This window comes from Zootoca vivipara, chromosome 4, assembly GCF_963506605.1.
Source record: "Zootoca vivipara chromosome 4, rZooViv1.1, whole genome shotgun sequence".
NCBI lineage: Eukaryota > Metazoa > Chordata > Lepidosauria > Squamata > Lacertidae > Zootoca > Zootoca vivipara.
Window position 1 is genome coordinate 30,956,947 of NC_083279.1, and position 16,148 is coordinate 30,973,094.

Sequence of the window (16,148 nt, forward strand, 5' to 3'; positions counted from 1 at the left end):
CAGGGCCGGTGCACGAGAACGGCACTGCCGGCGGGGCTGGTGGGCAGAGGCGGAGGCGGAGCACAGCCCGGCGGAGCGCAAGTTTGGCATTCCCGCCCACTGCGCCAGGCCCTCCCTCCAGCTCCCCATCGCGCCCTCCAGCAAGGCCGAGCGCGGTGGGAAACCAGAGAGCGTGACGGGAAGCTGGAGGGCGCGGCGGGCGGGAACGCCGAATTCGCGCTCCGCTGGGCTGTGCTTCTCCGCCGCCGCCTGCCTCTGGAGACTCCCCTGCTGCTGCCGATCCAGCTGCTGCACCAAAAATAACCTGCAAACCTAAGCGTATCTTTGGAGGAAGCAAGTCCGGCTGAGTTCAATGGGACTTGCTCCCAGGGAACAGCGCACAAGAGGGTAAGCTTCTTAGCGCCCGCTCCGCCAAGCGGCACTAATGTGGTGGTCTTTTAAGGTGCCCTGCATGCTCAGAGGCACTCTCCTTTTTTATTTTCCCCTCCTCTGAACGCAGGATCCCGCTGCCGCCGATCCTGCCACTGAACTGCGTTCAGAGGAAGGGAAAAGAAAAAAGGAGTGTGCTTCTGGGCATGCGGGGCACCTTAAAAGACCACCACATTAGTGCCGCTTGGCGGAGCGGGCGCTAAGAAGCTTGCCCTCTTGTGTGCTGTTCCCTGGGAGCAAGTCCCATTGAACCCCGCATCTCCTGCTGCTGCCGCCGCCGGCCCCCTCTCCCGGCAGCCATCGCACTCTGGCTCCTCCTCCCTTCCCTCCCGTGTCTTGGCCCCACCCCTTGGCCCACCCCTAGTTTTGATCCTGGGTACGCCCCTGTGTCCCGGAAATATTTTAAGTAGGAATGGACTGGGGTGGCATATTTTCAAAATATAAAAACTCCATTTTTAATGGAATACAGCATTATAATTTATAACAGTCCCTTAATCCAGATGAGACAGAAGTGTCCTTAGCTAGGAAGACCAAGTAGATTCAGCCTCTCTTGGATGGGGCAGCACTGCCTTTGAAAATCAGGTTAACAACAGTATTGCACCAATTGCAAGGAAAGATGGACTTGGCTGTGGTTACACATTGCCTTGGTTACATCACATGCCTTGTAGGTAGTTTGCAGACCAGGACCAGGTTTTAGGATCATTAACTCGATTATCCGTTGCACTGGTTGCTGGGCTTTACTTTTAGAGCTCTACACGCCCTTGGGATCAGGATGCCTACAGGACTGCCTCCTCCTAATTGATCCTACTTGTCCACTAATGTCATCAGGAGAGCCTGAGATGCACTTAGCACAAGCACTTTTAAGGGCTGTCTTCATTGTAGTGTCTACTCTCAGGAGAGCTGTTTTGACCACCTATGATGTAAACACCAGAAACCCTTTTTTGTTTGTTTGTTTTTTAAGCTTTTTACTTCAGTCTTGGCTAACTTTCTTTGGCTGGTTCATCCTCTTTTTGCTACAGATCTTGTGGTTTCCTATATTTTTATCTGATGCATATTTCTTGTGTTTTTGTCTTGTAATATTAGCAGTTTTGAACTAGAAAGGGATTTTCCTCAAGATGAAAGCAGCGCTCTAATCCCATTAATTATCAGTCCCACCACCACCAGTTCATATAATTTGAATTTAAAACACACACACACACACACACACACACACACACAATTGCATGTTAGATGCAAAAGCATAGTTTGGGAGTAAGTGATTTCTTAAAAGAGTTGACCTCCTTTTGACTAAAAGCAAAAACCTTTCTTCTCTTTCAACAGACTTTTCTCTTTGCTTGTGATCATAAATGATAGTAATGACATGCACATTGGTGTAATGATCCACATGACCTTTACTGTTTGCCTATGCATCATTTAACAAAAAAACACGTTTACTCCAAATGCAGAATCACAGGGGAGAATCGCCTTTTCTGACATGAGTTTTTTTTTTTGTCCATGGAAGTGCTTATGAAAGTATTCTCATGAAAGCATACATACGGAAAAGGTTATATCCAAACTGACTGTCTGCATAGCTATTTCAGAAAGGATCCTAAAGCAGAGGCTAGCAGCAATTTGGTATTCTACACCTTTTGTGAGAAAGGCATATGGAGGACCAATCGTAGTGCTCCAGTTTCTGTGCACATGTCTCTTACGTTAACTGGGTAAGAGAAAATGCACTTCACAATGGCAGGAGGCAGAACTAGGTAACCATGAGGTCCCCTTCCAACACTATCCTTCTCGGCAGATAGTACTGCTTACCAGTAGGGTGCTTGTGACCCAAAATGGTAGCTTCAGTTGCATGGACTTCATTCCAGTAAATGGACAAAACTGGGACTTGGGTCTGTCAGAGACAGCCACCCACTTCCAGGAAGTGATGAAACAGAAGGTAACCGTAAGATTTGACACCACATCTTTAACACCTTGAAAGTAGGGATCCAACGGTGGTCCTATAATATTATTGTATGCTATCATCTGATAAACACTGTGATTCCAAAACTTCAGCATAACATATGAAAACTGATGACAATGCGGAAACAAGTGCCCAAACGTAACTCTCTAAAGGAAAGTGTTTACGGTGGCCGTCATCCAAAAATAAATCAAAATATTATTAGACGTCTATTTCCCTGGTGGAGTATATTTAGAAAGGATGGCTGAGAACATGCTTCGTTAAACGCATCAATAATCTTCTCATACTTTATAACAACTGTGCACTGATTTTTTTTTTAAGAGTTGGAATGCATAAATGAATGCAATTTTTAATTTCTAAGCAAACAAATATGGTAAACTGCTCATATCTCATCATGTACCAAATGCTGTTTGGCACAACAACCTAGCATACATCAACAGCTACAGTAAGTGCAGCTGACGGGGTTTCCCCCCAGAGACTTCATAGTGGTAAGATATACTAGCATTATTTGTGCAAAATTTCTGGCACACATGTTCATTGGTCCACAGTTAAACAGAATCCATAGATTTTTGAAGCACTACAAGGGAGCTACTGGGAAAGGGGACTGTATACTGTGGGTATCATACTCAGAAAAGCTATCTTCTGTATACAGCTAAGCAAATCTAATTTTGCAGTGCTTAGCACCTAATAGTCTACCATCTTTGGGAGGTTTTTTGTTTTTGTTTTTTGATTGTGTGGCATAGTTAAGGCATTCATTGATCATTGATCATAAGGCAGCAGTAGCGATGCAAGCCACTGATAAACATTATTATCTTAGAGGACTGCTGCATTAAACTAAATCAGGTATTCTGTGCCAAACACCACTGAAATCTTTTAAGTTATGCCGAAAGAGAGATCCATTTAGATTGTAAATAATTCAGCCCTCGTTATGATCTCGTGAATTTGCTATCCCACCCTTCCATGTTTATGATTGACAATATTTTCAAAATATTAAAATATATATTTTATAGATTTTTTTTAACGTTAGCAATGAGAATCCTGTGTTATAACAACTCATGCGGAAAAAACAATTACATGAAAAGGGTTCACCCCCTCCATTTACTGTTATTCTCATTAGAGAGATGAAGGCGTTTCAATTGTCAAACACAATCCCTGCAATAAATGCCATTTGTGTCACCAAAATGGATTTATATCTGATTGGCATTTTATTTTATTTTATTATTTTTTATTTTTTGCTTAAATACTATATCAGAACTAGGGAATTTGTGGCCCACCTGTTAATACTGACCTACAACTTCCATCATCATGATAGTTGGGGCTTATGGGAGTCAAAGTCAAATACAGTCCAAAAGGCTACGGATTTCCCACCCCTGTGTCATATGGGCTATTCTGCCTGACACATTTTGGTTTGAGGAGCAAATCCCCACTTTTTTAGAGGCAAGCTTAAACACAGATTCGTTTTGAGTCTAAAATGTACCTGAAAAATTCCATGAAAGAGAAGCCATAGCCATGCTGCTCTGCAATTCCTGCACAAACAACATTTGCAGATGCTCCGATCAATGTCCCATTACCTGTAATTCAAAACAAAAACAAATTCCAGCTGATATCGAGGCTCTTTATCTTTTGGCTTTGCCACTCAATTAGATCAGCTTGCAGGGGGAAAGGAGGGGGAAATCAATCACTTCACATGCACCTGAAAGGATATCACCTGAACAATAACCTCCCTGTCTATAAATAGCTGAAGGTTTTCAGAGGCAGACCTGTCTTTGTCCTCAATGAAGGAAGAGAGAAAGAGAGAGAGAGAGAGAGCACTGTGTTGTCAAAATGACATCTTATGCAAATATTCTGAGAAACCTGCTGATTGTTTGTTTCAGACACAAAAATGTATGAGTAAGATAAAATGAAAGTGAGAAGAGGAAGCATAAGGGGGGGGATACACATCTCTGCTGATAGCAAGTTGGGCTATTGATTGAAGGAATAATGAAAATTAATGGGCTGATCCTTCCCTCTCCCCCCCCCCAAAAAAAATTGCATGCAAGAACAATAAAATGAGGTGCTTATTTTTTAAATGTGTCATTTATAGTTACAATTAGTTGCCTAAAGTGACAAGAGTTCTGGGACCCAATGCAGAAAACCAGGGGTCCAAGCCTTTCTGGGCTACTCCAACACACACAGCCTTGCTGCACGGGCAAATGTACTTTGCGCTAACCAACAATGTGCAGTATGACCCTGAGGCCCCTCTAACTGAACTGAATTGTTTTAACCCTGTTGTAATTTTGCTTCCATGGTTTTCCATGTGAAAATCTGTATGGGCTGCTGATGTGAGCTGTAGATCAGGCATAGGCAACCTTGGCTCTCCAGATGTTTTGGAACTACAACTCCCATGATCCTTGACCACTGGCCCTGTTAGCTAGGGATCATGGGAGTTGAAGTTCCAAAACATCTGGAGAGCCAACATTGCCTGTGCCTGCTGTAGATCTAAGTGTCTGGTGTTTCTTTTTCTACTTGAAGAAGAATAAGGTTGCAGCAGCACAAGCTTTCTCCCCTTTTTAGTTTCTTTTTTTCCTTTCATTTTTTTATTAAATCAAATTTAATACCATGTCCACAGAAAAAAATAATAAACATAGCATTAAGAGCCTAGTGACATTTAACACAATCTTAGGGCATAAGTGGTCAACCTAGGCTCTCCACAGACATGTTTGCGAAACTGGTGGGAGAAAGTTGCTATGGTGTCTCTCTTTATAACACCTTTTGCTACACAGTTAGTCACTCTGAAATGGCCCTGTCCCAGATATTGGGTTTTTTTTAATTAAAACATATTTTTATTAAAGATTTCTTGGTTTACAAAAGTATGTAATGTCTCTTTTTTCAAGTTACATTTCTACAGATCAGTTTCATTTGTTGAGACATTAATGTTACCTTAGGAAGAAAAGGGGGAAAGAGGTGGAGGGGGAGAGAGGTTGGGGTTGGCCTAGGGTGTGGTTGTTTGTTTGTGATTGGCTGTGGTGAACTTTGTTTTCATGTGTGAGTGGGGTGGGTGGGTGTTTTTGTATCAGGATAGCCAGATTGATTTGTATGCGGTTGGCGGAATTTTTCCATCCCAGATATTGTTAAACCATACCTCAAGGGATAGCTCAGCCTGGGATTATATATATATATATTAGTGTATCACCAAATGTGTTGTTGTTGTTTAGTCGTTTAGTCGTTTAGTCGTGTCCGCCTCTTCGTGACCCCATGGACCAGAGCACACCAGATGTGTAGCCGTCAGTAAAAAGAAAGTTAGATATTTATGTTGAAGAGTAAGATCAGAATCTAGGTTTAATGAGAGCAGGGCTAAAGCTGGATTTGGTGAGAGAGGTTGTTTAATAATTCTGGAACTGATATTGAAGACCCTTGTCCAGAATGTGTGGACAAATTTACATTCCTACCAAGCATGAAAAACAATATGTTCCTATATTACCACATCCCCCCCAACTTCTTAGTTTCAACACATCTGATTCTATTGTGAAGGTGATTATGATTATGACTATTAATATTGCTATTACTATTATTATTTCTAAAAGCTACTTTGGGGTAAAATGCAAATAAATAGAAGCCCTGACTTTTTCCTTAAATCATAAGCTTCTGTAAGGAGTAACTTTAAGGAGTAACAAAAAAGGATAGGAATACTTTTCCCCACAGAATCCCCCCCTCCCCTCAAACCTATCACATTGCTGCTTGGGCATTTTAGAAGACCAAACGCCACAACAATCGTGGAGATTGTGCCAGTGCCTCCATCATTTCCAAATTGGTGAAAGACTACAGTCATCCACCTCTGAACTTCCAGATGAGCTGTGTCATTCGTTCATTGCTGTCTGAACAGGCTGCTTTTGACTTAGATTAAGGGAGCACTGGAATGAAATCTGAAATAAGGGCCTTTGCCATGATCTTGACACGAGCAGGGAAGTCTTGGACCAGAAACTAGCAATTTGTGACATGAAATGAAGGGCAGCTACAGCATCTCATCTTGCAAAGAAATTGTGACTGGAACACTAAGATCAGCAAGAGGTTAGCACCATGGCAGCTGTGCTTGTGAAAAGTCTGTGACATCTTGAGAATAGCACTAATCCCAGTAGTAATTGAAAATCTATTACATCCAATTTGGTTTCCCTACTCTGTAGCCTCTGGACAGAATTTGAACATTATTCTCTTGCAAGCTGGAAAAAGCTGAAGTTGGCGAACCTCTCAATAGGCCTCTGCAATGGGGACAAAAATAAGGTAGGATGGGGTGAACTCATTCAGCTTCCCCTACTTTTCCCTGTGGCAAGCATCTCTGAGCTACAACTGAGTAAGCTTGAAAAGGAGAATGAAAGCGTGCAGGAGCTGGGGGTAAAGTTAAAATGAGGTAGCAGCAAGAAATGAGGGTCCCAAAGTTGAGATGGACATGATGTAAAAGTTGGGCCAAAACCAAATGAGAAAGGAAATTGGAACTGACAAATATTCATCCACACAGCTTTAAGACCATCTTCATGCTCACATTTACATACGAATTCTAGCAATTTGGCAGGGAATTTGCTAACATGAAATATTTTCCCAATGCTTCATGGTGACTGTACACTTGACATGTTTCATTTGCGGTCTCACTATTATTCTATCTTCATCTGGTTTCCAGTTGTTATCCATCATGATCTCCACCAGTCCATTATGGATGGATGCTTTCTCATCATCTTTCCTGCTCTCATTTTTGAAATCTGCAAATATGTGTTACATCTGGCATCTTACCATCTCAACACTTTGAAGTTTCCACTATCAGGATTGATTGATGCCAGGTACAGTGGCGGAGCTTCATGTTCTGGCACTGGGGGCTGGAGAGCAGGTGGGGGCGGGGCTGGCGTGTGTCCTGGGTGCATGATGCGCCGCCTGCAGGGGTGCGGCACATGCCCTAGGGGCATGGCATATGGCCTGCGGGGGCATGGTGCCCAGCACAAGGGGGGCAGCCATGATGGCACCCCACCGGGATCACGCTGCCGGGGGCGGTGCGCTCCCCCCGTACTCCTCTTCCTCCACCAGTGGCCAAGTATCACTTGGCTTTGACTGGACACAAATTCCATCTCTGCTCTATTACAGTCTTCCTCTTTTCGTAATGTAAAGCACCTTAATGTATCAGAAGATGGGCATGGCTATGTACATACTAACAGCAGCAACACTTTCTCATCATTGCATCAATAATTGGCAATACTTGGTGCAATAGGCCAAAGCCATGGATAGTCAAGCTTGAATGCAGACCTGATGTGCACAGTGCTGTTTTTCTAGAAAAGGAGGTGCTGGAACTCATCATGAACGCCTACCTTGTTCTCTTAGAATGGCAATGGCACCCACCTGAGAGGTACCAGAACTGAGTTTCAGTGAGTTCCAGCTGGAAAAAAAGCCCTGGATGTGCATATTCTCTAACCCAGGGCCCCAGAAGTCAATTAGGAGAGTTGCAGATGAGGAGGACAGAGTTTCCACTGGAGATTGAATAATGGCTGTAGACTGTGTTGTAATATAGAGTTACTGACCACTTGCGCACATGAAAGTGTTAACCAGAGATCAGGTTGACAGTGAGGATGGAGCTTAGCAGGTTTCCTTCTCTCTGGGCTTCCAGGAACAAACAAGGAGCTATGTGGCCATTGGCTTCCAGCTACAAGAGAAACCAAGCAAACAAAATCTCTCCAAAAGAGAAATTGTACAGCCTGCACTTTGTGAACCTAAAGATTGCATGATCCTTTTGGTAAGGAAGCCAAGTTATTTTCCTTTTAAAGTTATTTGGCAGTAAAATAAAGAGAGGGGGAGAATGTTCTAGATAGGTTCTGAAATGGCCAAAGTAAAAACATGCATCTTCAGCATACACTAAAAATTACATACTGAAGTTACTAGACACATCAGGAAAATTCAACAACTCTGGGGGCTGACACAGAGGATTCAAGATAGTTCTAGATAGAATCCCAGCCACTAATCTGGCTGCTGCCAATTTATGGGCCAGTAGTTTCCAAGTCTTCAAGGGTGGCCCCACATTGTGTTCTAGAAAGAATACAATATGGCAGAGCAAAATACTGAAGCTTGCTCAAAGCACAGCTGGCTGCGTATTACAGAAATTCAAAGCTTGCAGACAAGATCCCAGATGCACTATGGCCTTCAAAGCAGGTAACAGGTTGGCTAAACTGGAAGCAAATTATTGTTGAGATGATGAATGGCTTCTTGAGGTGGAGAGGCAAGAACAAGGTTATACCTCGAACTGAAAGAATAACTGATAGGTAGAAAGGATGGGCATTAAATAAGGAGCAAATTAAAATTTAAAACATGGGCAGAACACCATTAGGTAAATGGAGTACCTTGAAAAATGGATGAGAAAGCACAGATGCAAACAAGGAATCCTTATATTCAGATGGTAGGGGAGTATTAAAAGACAGAAGCAGCAAACATGTAAGAGAGGTTTGACGAGTTTACTAAATAGGCACCAGCCAAGTACTGGACCATGAAGTTTCATTTTTAGGCAAAAAACTGAGAACAAAGGAAGAGCAAGTTAGGTTACAAAAGGAGAATTGTGATGTTAGCTTAAGTACCACTACAGAAACAGGGAGCGAGACGGTCAGTGCAAACACAGATCCTTTGATGGATCTTTTATTGGCAGGATTTAAGCAGGCACAGAGAATCTAGAAAGAAAGTTGGATTTTTCAAATATATATATATTTGAATAAACCAAGACAAACTGGTGGATATGAGCCAGGGAACAGAGAGTAATGCTGACATCAACAAAATTCTTTCCTTATTCTGTGAATAAATATGCAAAATATGTATTATATCTCTGTAGCTGTGAAGAATAGCAGAATTCGTAAAAGCAATTGCCAACTCTGGCACAAGTATTTCATTCTCACTTCCCTGAGAGATGGAAAATCCAGGACAGACTTTTCAGCAACCTTTCAAATGCACTGGAAACTTAATGGCTTTGGGGAAAACATAGGGAGATTTTTGCAATAACATTTATTTTGTAAAATGCGAGATGCAATAGATGGGATGATGGTTCTTCTGGGGCTTTATTATGCCCCATAAACAACTAGGAGATCAGGCACAAGATAGCTCTCACTCCCCGCTGCCGCAAGCCAAATGTGACCGGTGGGTGTGGTCAACTACTTGCCACTCACTTGATGCCATTATAACATCAGGTGACAACTTCAAAGGGGCTCACTTTCAGCTGAGCGGCACTGAGGGTGAGCCTCATGGGCTGCAGTAAAAGGTTGCTGATGGGCATTACATATGACATCAGGTGGGTGTGGCTTGGGGAAAACAGCCTTGTGAGATTAATTTAGCCCAGGCATCCCCAAACTGCGGCCCTCCAGATGTTTTGGCCTACAACTCCCATGATCCCTAGCTAACAGGACCAGTGGTCAGGGATAATGGGAATTGTAGTCCAAAACATCTGGAGGGCCGAAGTTTGGGGGTGCCTGATTTAGCCCATGGACCAGAAGTTCCCCACTGTTGCAGGAGATGATGGCCTTACCAGCATTTCTCCTTACCAAGCACAGCCCAGCAGATAAAATGTGGCTTAATCTTTCCTTACCTACTAGGAATAGCCTGCTTTTAAAATGCAGCTACTCATCATAAACCATAGCAGCTATAAATTAGAGTACTGGTAAATGTAAATTTTAACATGTGCAAACACATATAATCAGTGGGAAGGGGCTAAGAAGAAGGAATTTATACACTAGGAGCTAGGAAACAGAAATATAGAAGAAAAAGGCATTAACTGGTCCAGATATTTATTCCATGGACGAGGCCACATTGTTGACCACTTTATTAATGGAGGGACATTTTGTTTATTTCACATTTAGCGCCCAGCCTCCCTGAGGAGTAAACTCGCTTCTGGAATGCAGCTGCCTGTTTGGCACAAGTGCTAGAAAAATGAGCCCAGAGAGTATCTGTTTTTCCATCAACATTTCCACAAAGTAGGACTAGGCATGGGGGAAATAATAACAATAATAAAGGAATATGCAAGTGCCCAACCTCCTGATGTGATAATGCACAGGCACTGACTGAGGTGTGAGGAGAAGGAAGCTGTGAGGAAAACAGTTAGCAGGGACTGACTGAGCAGAGCTGAGAGGAAGGGACTCTTAAAAATGGCTGCTCAGAGCTGCTGGCTTACCTGTGGAAGAATAACAGTGTAGGCAAAAAAGTTATGAAGGAAATAAAGGTACAGGAGAAAAGAACACATAGTACATACATATTTATACCACTAAACTAATATCACCAGATATCATTTTAGAATATACTGTATATTTTATGGTATGCTGCCACCATATAATATCTCTGCCCAGAAATCTTCACTGGTCTCACGGCCAGTTTGTTTTCAGGACAAGTTCAAGGTGTTATTATTAATTGGGACCAGTTTACTTGTAAGATCACCTTACCCCAACCACACTGATCTGCAGAACTCATTCCACAGTTGTAAGAAGTCAATATTTTACTATTGCATCAGCTAAACTTTGGAACTCCTTACCTATTGACATTAGACAGGTACCTTAGCTCAAAGCATTTTTGTTTAGGCAAGCCTATCCTGACATGTAGAATGCTGGCATGTGTTTTTGCTTACTGTTTATTTTAATTATCTTTTGAATGTTTTTAAATGCCCATTTTCAACTGTTTTAGTTGATTGCTTTAATGCTTATTTTGTAAACCGCTTAGAGGTTTTATTACAATCAGGTGGCATGTAAATGTAAAATAAATAAATCCACTTTCAACAGATTTCTCCAACATCCCTACAGTGAACTCTGAAGAAAGAATATTTCAGTGAAAATTGGTGGTCATAATCTGATTTCAAATGAATGAATGGTGAATGAAACATTGAGTGAGATGTTGCTCTTTTGTATTGGGGAGAAGGGACAAAATTATTCAAAAACATTTCAGAATGTGTCATTAAACTCACTCAACATAATAGTAATTATTATTTCTTCTAAAAGCAGCAGCCAGCTCACTGTTTTACTTCTTACTTGGAGAGAGGCCGGGTGGGGGGGGGGGACTTCTTACGTGTTTTGTCCTAGCAAGTTTTTCTGTTCTAACTTATTCATAGCCAATATTCATGGAATATGAAAGAGAATAATCAGCATGAAGATGAATTAAAAAGCAACCAGATGGCTCTTCTATATTGTTCTTCTAAATTGCAAATGAACTCAAACCTACAACGCTCCTTTTGTGGGATTGCTCGAATAACAAAATCAGGCAGAGTAAAAAAAATCCACTTACTCTAAAGCTCTGGCCCAGCAAGCAGTGAGATCCTACAAACTAAACAGGTCAAAAGATTTTGGCAGGTTTAAGTTTAATTCGAAAAATTACACCCTTCCTTGCTCAGGGTTTATTCAGTGGGCCTCTGGGGATAAGTCACAGCATCATAGGGAAATGCTTGGTGGAGATGGCTGCTTAACGGGGTGACTGACTGGCTGTTGCGGCCAGGTGCAGTGGTTTCCAGTTTGCCCAGGAGCAATGCTAGGCTCAAGCGGGCAGCAGATGGGGAATCTATGTGCTGGCTGCTCTGATTGGCAGGTTTTCCTTCCGGCTCACTTTTGAATTATGGGCCAATCCAGGCCAAGGTGAGTGGGTGGGACTTCGGAGCAGACTGGAGAAGAGCAGGCCTCACTCTGGTTAACCCCCAGCAGATAAAGGTCGGCTGCGCCCAACCTCAGAAATCGCAGTCAGCCGAAGTACACCTATCCCATACAACAGTCCCAATCTGTCTCATGCAGCTCCTCTTTTGTTTTGTTTTGTCAAAGAAAGAAGCATTCACACTGGAGGTGGCATTTTCCAAAGAACTGTGTCCATCATATCCACACAGGGTGGTATCCAACTAACGTGTTCTTTCAATGCAAGGATTTACACCTGTGCAATGGAACTCAACTTCTCCCTGCCATGTGTTCCCTAAACCTGTTCTAAAAGTTCACCCAACCCTCCAGAGGAAATCTGAGGAGGACACGGGCTGCGTGCAGAGGAAAATTTCCATTGTGCTAGTGGGAATAGCTTTAGAAATGTTTCTGAACATGGCTACATTTCCCCAAACCCCTTTGTCTCCCATTGTTTTGAATGTGAGGGGAAATGTAAACAAACAAACAAACAAACCAGGAAGCATACAAACACACCATCATCCTTCCACCCCTCCTTCTCCATGGCTATCTCAAGTCCATCAGGATGTGGGATAAGACAGTAGAATCACCTCTGTACAGGATCACAGCCTGATATCAAAGCTTACCTCCAAGACAGGCACCCATAGCCAGTGAAAAAATTAGGGGCTTCACAGGTAGGTTAACATCAGGATCCTGACTGAGGTTGAGAAGTACAGGAATCTGTAGGCAATAAGTGGAAAATATTGATTAAAATATTCCATATTAATGTAATATTTAACAAATGACTAACTACTCCACTCTATATAGTTGTATTTTACTTGTTTTGTCCTTATTGGTACTGTATTTTAAATTGTTATGATTTGCCCTGAGATCACATGATGATGGCAAGGGATTTAAATTATATACATTAAATAAACAATATTATTACACATTGATCACACCTGATGGCCAGTTACAGCACAATTGAGTAGAGGCGAGTTGTTTCAGAATGAGCTTGGTGTCTAACTATTTATTCCTTTTTTATATATAAAAAAATATGTGATGGTGTTTCTGTTTGCATTGGCTCAAACATTCAGGGAAAAATCATGGTAGGCTTCTTTTACGAAAATTCTGGGAGGATCCCAAATGCGAATGAATGTTCTCCCTAGTCCAAATGCTAACAAAGCACCATAACTTGGAGAAAGGCTATGTTTGAATCCTTGATCCTGACAGGAAAGTGGGGGACATTTTATCCTATGGTTAGTATTTTTTCATGGACTGGGCATTTAAGCGGTGGAGCAAGCTGATTGGGCGGGGCCAACCATCTGTGGGGCGGGGTGAGCCGAGGCAGGACGCTCCGCGGGGCCTCCAAAGAGTCTGCCTGTCTCCTCCCACTCAGCTGCCCTACAGGCACAGGCGCCCAAGCCACTGCGTCACTGCCAGGAGAGACTCGTGGCTCGGGCGCGCTGCAGGCCCTGCGGTGACTGCCGCCAAACATTTTGTCACACACCCCCACTGGTGACACCCAGGGTGGCCCGCCCCCACCGCACTCCCCTTCCTCTGCCCCTGAGACCAGTAGTCCCTCAGCAAATACTATCACAAAAGAGACTGCACTCAAAAGAAGGGCTCCTCATGTAAACTCAGGTTTAACATTTGAGTAGAAAGCAAGCAGGACATCCTATCATGGCTATAAGGAAGACAGTCCAGATTAGGGTCTGCACTGGAGGTTAAAGCTGTTGGAAGTGCAACAGTGGAGATCATGGATGCTTCCTGTTTAGTAGGAAATCACAGGAAATGCCCTAGGAATGCTATACGCCTCCTGCCCATTGATGACAGGGTATATACAATGACTGGGCCCACACAATGGGGAGGAGGAATAAAACTGATTTGCAATGGCCATTCTGTTTTCAAATGTGTTTTCTCTTTTCTCTCTCTCTCTCTCTCTCTCTCTCTCTCCATGTATCTTATTGTTTATAGCTTGCTCTTGGAAGGCTTTCTGTATCAGTTGATCAATCTCTGTTTATCTGAAAAATTGATTTTCTCTGAGGCACTAGGCTTAGGGTCCTTAAGGCTGGCTGCTCTAACTACGTATCCAACACTGCAATTATGTGTCAGACTTCTCAATGCGATGCTAGTTGCTGTTAGCCTTTAATCCCTCTCCTTCTGCAAGCAACGGAAACAGCACTGTTTAAAATTCTGCATTATGAAGTTATAGCTGCCCTCTAAACGCATTTTCATACATTTAAAAGCAATACAAACGTCACAGCAATACTGCCTCCAAGCCACAATTTCGTCTTTGTCACTATGTGAAATAGAGCTGTAATCAGCATCGGGAAGGTAGCCTTGACCTGAACATGATTTAGTACTGAACTGGAAATGAATCATAGAATCATAGAGTTGGAAGAGACCACAAGGGCCATCCAGTCCAACCCCCTGCCAAGCAGGAAACACCATCAAAGCATTCCTGACAGATGGCTGTCAAGCCTCTGCTTAAAGACCTCCAAAGAAGGAGACTCCACCACACTCCTTGGCAGCAAGTTCCACTGTCGAACAGCTCTTACTGTCAGGAAGTTCTTCCTAATGTTTAGGTGGAATCTTCTTTCTTGTACGTAGCTTGAATCCATTGCTCTGTGTCCGCTTCTCTGGAGCAGCAGAAAACAACCTTTCACCCTCTTCTATATGACATCCTTGTATACATTTGGACATGGCTAAATGCACGGAGGGGTACCGCACATGCAAACACAGGAATAGGAAAAGAAGTTGCATGGTCCAAAGAAGTGTTGGTCTTCTGATCCAAGGGATGATCCTGTGACTCCTTGTACTCTGCCGCGGAGTACTTAAACTGAAGCGTACTTAACCTGAAGTGAACTTTCCCATTGGAAGTAATGGAAAGTGGATTAATCCGTTCCAGACAGGTCCGCGGAGTACTCAACCTGAAGCGTACTTAACCCGAAGTATGAGTGTAATTGGTTCTGTAAGTCCGTACTTAACCTGAAGTGTACTTAACCTGAAGCGAACTTTCCCATTGAAAGTAATAGAAAGTGGATTAATCTGTTCCAGACGGGTCCGCGGAGTCCTTAAACTGAAAGTACTCAAACCGAGGTATGACTGGAATCATATTAGAATCATATTAGTTCTGATTTGGTGCTAAAGGAATCACTGCATAGATCTTTCCACTGCAAACGCTCTTAATTCATTACTGGTACTGGATACTAAAACCAACTGGGTTACCAATAAAAGATCCAACAGTTGCTTCAACTATACCCATGGAAATGTTTAAAAGAGGCAGTGGGTATAATCCAATAAGTATTTGGCTTATAATTTCCGCTGTACTAGCAATGACCCTCAAATGCAGCAGCATCCTTCTTTTCCTACACACTGGAAGGCATCATATGTTAGCCGGGTTCGGAATAGCAACTCCATTCATTTAAGTGGAAATAAAGGAACAAACTCATGTTTCTTTCATTTGACTTTTGTATCCCACCTGGCATGTTTACCATCTCCAACACTAGATTGTCCCTTTGTGGCATTTGGCATGTCTTAAATAAATCTTGAATAGGTATAGCCATTGATTTCCTCATTTTGACTTTATACTGCTTTTCCTTTGTATTTACAACAATCTTTATGCTTTGCTTATCTGTCATTCCCTGACTGATGCAGTGCTTCAGGTAAGTAATTTTAGACTCTGAACTTCATGGTCCTGGCGACTTCATGGTCTTATGGGACACTCTCTGTGTTAGAAAGCTGTGTGTATTACTTCATATTCTTCAAAACATGGCAGGCCACCCTGGTTGCATCTGGGGGTGCTACTGCTCATCCTGCAAAGTGAGGTTCTGGACTTCTGCTCCCAAATCCTTCCCTAACAGCACCACTGCTTTGATGTGCTCCGAAAAACTGGTGATGATCAGAGTGATGGTTCTCCTAATTCTAATTCACCATGTTGTTGTTGTTTTAACCAAACCAGCATTGCAATGGACATTGACCCTGAAAGAGTTTTTGCTCCATTTTCACCATGTTTTTAATCAACTGCTTGAGCTGTATCCAACCACACTGCCCAGCTGACAATAAGGTTTTCACCAGCAGAATGGGAAAGGAAGCAATTTTCAGCAATTCTTGTTGCGCTCCACTTTTTCTGACATCTGTTCTGAAACAGATTTAGGGTATGGGGA

At 42.7% G+C, this 16,148-nt stretch overlaps 1 protein-coding gene across 1 annotated transcript in view; it reads right to left on the bottom strand.

Annotated features, from left to right (window-relative positions):
- The window catches only part of OCA2 (OCA2 melanosomal transmembrane protein), a 153,899-nt gene that overhangs the window by 22,716 nt on the left and 115,035 nt on the right, over nt 1–16,148 (bottom strand). Inside the window, exons 22-23 of the mRNA XM_035115521.2 lie at nt 12,627–12,720; nt 3,852–3,945 (exon numbers count right to left, since the gene is read on the bottom strand). Of these exons, the coding sequence (XP_034971412.1) occupies nt 3,852–3,945; nt 12,627–12,720 (188 nt within the window). The remainder of the gene's footprint in view (nt 1–3,851; nt 3,946–12,626; nt 12,721–16,148) is intronic.